At 55.2% G+C, this 5,000-nt stretch overlaps 1 protein-coding gene across 1 annotated transcript in view; it reads right to left on the reverse strand.

Moving 5' to 3' along the window:
- dock5 (dedicator of cytokinesis 5) overlaps positions 1-5,000 on the reverse strand; it is a gene marked incomplete at its 3' end in the record, with an annotated part of 27,060 nt that overhangs the window by 1,402 nt on the left and 20,658 nt on the right. Inside the window, exons 23-34 of the mRNA XM_084468892.1 lie at positions 4,485-4,596; positions 4,228-4,298; positions 3,566-3,672; positions 3,193-3,329; positions 2,707-2,802; positions 2,225-2,323; positions 1,762-1,932; positions 1,426-1,526; positions 1,242-1,300; positions 793-947; positions 551-636; positions 7-264 (exon numbers count right to left, since the gene is read on the reverse strand). Of these exons, the coding sequence (XP_084325018.1) occupies positions 7-264; positions 551-636; positions 793-947; positions 1,242-1,300; positions 1,426-1,526; positions 1,762-1,932; positions 2,225-2,323; positions 2,707-2,802; positions 3,193-3,329; positions 3,566-3,672; positions 4,228-4,298; positions 4,485-4,596 (1,452 nt within the window). The remainder of the gene's footprint in view (positions 1-6; positions 265-550; positions 637-792; positions 948-1,241; positions 1,301-1,425; positions 1,527-1,761; positions 1,933-2,224; positions 2,324-2,706; positions 2,803-3,192; positions 3,330-3,565; positions 3,673-4,227; positions 4,299-4,484; positions 4,597-5,000) is intronic.

Here is a 5,000-nt window from a genome sequence, read left to right on the forward strand (position 1 = left end):
AGTGGCTGGGATGTGTGTGTGTGTGTGAGCGCAGCAGAGTGAGTGGGCTCGCTGGGGGGTGTGCGCGTGTGCGTGCGTGCGTGCGTGCGTGCGTGCGTGCGGCGTACCAGCACGTTGACGGTGCAGCTCATGCGGTGCTCGGGGCTCTCGTCGTGGGTGATGGTCCGATACGCCAGCAGGTTCTCCAGCAGGCTGCTCAGCAGCAGGGCCAGCTCCTCCCCCGACTGCGCCAGGTACCTGTGGCGCCTGCAGTGCTCCAGTAGGCTGTGGACACAAAGCGCCGCGCTGCGTGAGCCGTTCGCCACCCCCCCCCCCCCCCAAACCCGACCGACGACACGCAAGGAAAACAAACTCGGCTCCGTGGCTGTGAGCATAAGCGACCCTCCACGGAGGATGACGAAGGAAAACATTGAAAATGCAAAAAAAAAAAAAAAAAAAAGAGGAGGCAGATTCTGAATGAAAAATGACTTTGCGTTTCATTGCTGCGCACACGCCACCAAATGTAGATGTGAGTAAAATAAACGAGGTGGGTGAAACCCGGGATGCTTACGTTTTCTCCAGCAGGAGCTTGTACTGCTCGTCCCCCCGGCCGCCCTCCACCTCCTGGTCTAGTTTGGTGATCAGCTCGTTCTCAAACTGCAGGTACAACAGAGGCCGTCAGCCTCACATCCCCCGCTGTGTGACGTCCCCTAGCCGGCAGCTCGCTCAAACAGAATACACAACGCAGCGGCTCCGGCACAGCCGCGGAGCCTTCACAATACCTATCTATATTTATTCATTCTGGGGCTTCACCGTTTGAAATGTGTGTCCGGGGCTGAAGTTGTGCTCGCACTGCATCATATCAAAGAAGATGGGGATGGTGGCTTTCCGGATGTCGGCCTCGGGCACCAGGGTCGCCTGCAGAATGGGCCCCACCATGGCCGGGATGAACTTCATCTTATGTTGGCCTGGGGAAGGAGATAACACGGTCAGCCACAAACACCCCAGCGTGAGCAGCAGCAGCACCACCACCACCACCACCACCACCACCAGCACCCAAGAAGAAAAGCAATAAGACTCTCCCCCTCAGCAAACACAGGACGAGCTAAACTAATAAAGCCCTGCAAGTCCCGCAATATTGTCCTGTTGTTTACGTTTTGCATCGCTCCCGGCCGCTGCATGCAGCATTGTGTTTGGCTACGGCCCAGCCAATCACAGACCGCCTGGGGGGGGGGGGGGTGGGGGGGGGGGGAGATACCTACCCAGATTATACCACATTTCACCAATCTTGAAGCCAATCGTCATCCGCATGTCGCCGTACCTGAGGAGCAGAACGCACGTTACTTTTACCTCCTGGGAATATGGAGATAAGAATTTATAATAATAGTTTTTCAACCATGGTAATTCTTCACTGAATGTGTTGCTTGTTGGCCGTGCGAAACCTACTTGTTAAGAATCTTGTTGCGCTTCTCCTGAGAGAAGGACTCCAACTGCAGGGACTTGTGGATGAGGAAGGCCACCGTCAGGTGGAAGTAGTTAGTCCACAGCTGCGGACACAAGCGGCCGTTTAGACCGTGACAGCATAACAACTGTCTCGCCTGCACCACGGTGGATAACATTTCGACAACAAAAACGACCCTGCTCAAGTGGGGGAGGGGGGGGGGTCTTTGACCTCGTCTTTGGGCCGTGTTGCTTTTTGTTGAAATGTGAAATGTTATCCATTTCACACTTTCGACCGTTTCCCTTTTTGTAGGGGGGGGGGGGGGGGGGGGGGGTGGGTACCTGCAGGTCAAAGTGCGCCTGGTCCAGGAAGTGGGTGTTGAGCACCTCCGAGTACTGCTTGATGGCCCTGAGGACCACCTGCATCTGCAGCAAGTTCATCACCATCCAGTCGGCCGGGAACACGTTGCCCATCAGGTCTTTGAACATGATGAACGTCTCCATCAGGAAGTCCTGCAGGGGGACACCGGCCGACCGTAACCATGGATTAAAAAAACCCTCGATGACCCCCCAGTGTAGCACATTGGACCTGAGGCCGTCTACTGTTCGGCTCTACGTGTCAATCGCGCCAGGTGACGTCCTCACCACCCGCGTCTGATCCATACGATCCACACGTGTTGCGAACCGCGGATCAACAGTCACTCAGCGAGTAAGCAACCTGAGAGATTGAACCCGGTGCTATTGGTGGGCGGAGGTTTACATGGGGAAGGGGGGGGGGGGGGGGGGGGTCTGTGGAGACACTCACCGTGATGTCCTGGCTGGTCTTGAAGGTGCTGATGTAGTGGGTGTAATGCATGTCATCCATCTGCTTAAGGACGGCCGTCATGCAGGCTAGGTAGTGGCCCTGCCGAGTGGGGGAGAAAAACCACACCATTACTCATTCCTGGGCGTCATTTTCCGCGCCGGAGCACGCCTCCCAAAAAGCACCGCGGCGCTCGGCTCGTTGGTATGCCGTTAGCAGACTGGAGGGTTGACACATTGGCATTGTGCGCACGTGTGTGTGTGCATTTGTGTGTGTGTTTGTTTGTTCATGGGATTACTAGAGGGTTGGCACATCGTGCGTGCGTGCGTGCGTGCGTGCGTGTGTGTGTGTGTTGTTTGTGCTGTTTGTTCACGGGTGTACAAGAGGATTGACTTCACACATTGGCATTGTGCGTGCGTGCGTGCGTGCGTGCGTGTGTGCGGTTGTTCTCTCTGTTTGTTCAGGGTAGTTCTCGCAGTGCTTACAATGAGCGGCGAGGCCTTGTCCATGCTGATGACGGTGCGGTTCACCCTGCGCAGCAGTCGCTCCATGATGAGCTGGACGTGGGCCCTGGTGGGTCCCTGCAGGACGGAGACACGGCGACACATGAACACAAACACACAGACACACAGACGGGGGCAGGAGTCACACGTGTGCTGCCGATGGCACTTCTGTTGCAGTGTCGCAACGGATGTGCTGCCAAAACACTAAATAATGGACCAGTCAATATGGGGACACGTGTGTGTGTGTGTGTGCATGTGTCATTGTGAGTGCACGTGTGTGTGTGTGTGTGTGTGTGTGTTTGTGAAGGTGTGTGAGTGTGTGAGTGTGTGTGTGTGTGTGTGTGTGTGTGTGTGTGTGTGTGTGTGTGTGTGTGTGTGTGTGTGTGTGTGTGTGTGTGTGTGTGTGTGAGTGATGGTGTGTGTGTGTGTGCGCACACACCAAATCTGTGATTTGTGAACCCTGCTCACCACGTCCTTGCGGTCCAGGTTGTCCAGGGTGGTGCTGAGCAGCTGCACGCAGGCCTCGTGGTCGGGCCGGCTGGAGTGGTCGTCCAGCTGCCCACTCAGCTGGTCCGTGACCAGCGGTAACAGGGCATCGCGGCACTCTGAAAACAGCCCCGCGGACGAGCACACACAAGAGAAAACCAAAGAAAGGGGGGGGTAAACAAAGCTCTAATGGACGAGGTGCCAGACGGACAGAGACAAAGACCCACGCGGGTGGAAATCGATTTCTCCGGTTCGGTTCGGTTCCGTTGTTATATATTTATTTTTTGAAGCACCTTTTGTCCGGGTGTTTTGAAATGTCATTACGGCGACGGCGTCTGAGCCGAGGACGACCCACCTGGCTGCCGGAAAAGGTCACTCTCCACCATCTTGCACATGCAGCCCAACTTCTGCCGCACCAGCTGCGGTTCGGGGATGCTCCCGATAAACTTGGTGAGCAGAACGCTGCCGGAGGGAGAAAGAGAGGTGAGCGATGGTCGGAGCCGGGTGTGGGGTGTAGATTAAAAAAAAAGGCAGAAGGGGTGCGCAGCACATTGGACCAGCCGCCGCTCCTGTCCTCAGCAGTCAATGCGTAGTGGGCAGCTAAGGTAGCTCAGGAGGTAGAGCTGGTTGGCTGGTAACCGGAAGGTCACTAGTTCGATCCCAGGCTCCTCCTAGCTGAGTATCTAGGTGTCCCTGAGCAAGAAGCCTCACCCTGGCTGCTCCCGACGAGCTGGATGTCGCCTTGCACGGTGGACACCGCCGTCGGTGTGTGAATGTGTGCATGACTGGGTGAATGTTAGCCAATATTATGAAGCGCTTTCAGTGGCCCCTGGTCAGAAAAGCGCAGTATAAATGCAGTCCATTTACCATTTAGTGTCACAAGGCCTTCTTGTGAGCACAGCGTCGCTAGGGATACGAGCAACGTGTTTCCACTGCAGTGTGGCCAATCACAATTTGCCGTGAAACGAGACAGGCAGTTAGCGTTTTGTTCAAGGGAAGCCAAAGGAGGACAGTTACCTGAGCTCCACGGGATCAAAGACTGTCTGGATGTCGTTGATGATGCTGGGGAGGTATTTCAGTATCGCCCCCTGAAACAGAGAGGTGTCCCGGCTCCGTCAGCGCGCGGCACGACAGGAATAGCAATGCTGCGTGTCTCTTGAACACACACACAGCCTCGCTGGGTGCGACTGCATCCACATAATGAAGGCGTCGTGCAAACGGAGGAGGCTACACGAAGACGTGAAGGTGTGTTCCTGTAAGGAGTAAGGTTCTACCTTTATCTTCACGGCCTCGTCCGGCGGTCTGTCCATCAGGGTGTTGAAGGAGAGGAAGAGCGTGCGGATGGAGTTGAAGAAGGCGTCGCCGTCCTCGCTGTTGCCGTAGAACCTGAGGAGCGTCAGGCGCACGCACACACACACACGCGCAGAAATGCACGCGCATGCACGCACGCGCACACACACACACACACACACACACACACACACACACACACACACACACACACACACACACACACACACACACACACACACACACACACACACACACACACACACACACACACAATCCCAGTGGAATCAAACCAGGAAAAGTTCTTACTGCCAGGTAAGTGTGCATACAAGGACTTTTTTTCTGACACTTTGGTGCAGTGAAGAAAGGATAACAAATAAATAAAAAATACAAATATTTTATAAAGAAACTAAGAGGTTTGAGTGGGTGGGGGGGGGGGTATCTACTGCTGTAGTAAACCGTTACCACCACCTCCACCAGCACCAGCAGCAGCACCACCT

This window comes from Micromesistius poutassou (genome assembly GCF_964030765.1).
Source record: "Micromesistius poutassou genome assembly, chromosome: 5".
NCBI classification, from domain to species: domain Eukaryota; kingdom Metazoa; phylum Chordata; class Actinopteri; order Gadiformes; family Gadidae; genus Micromesistius; species Micromesistius poutassou.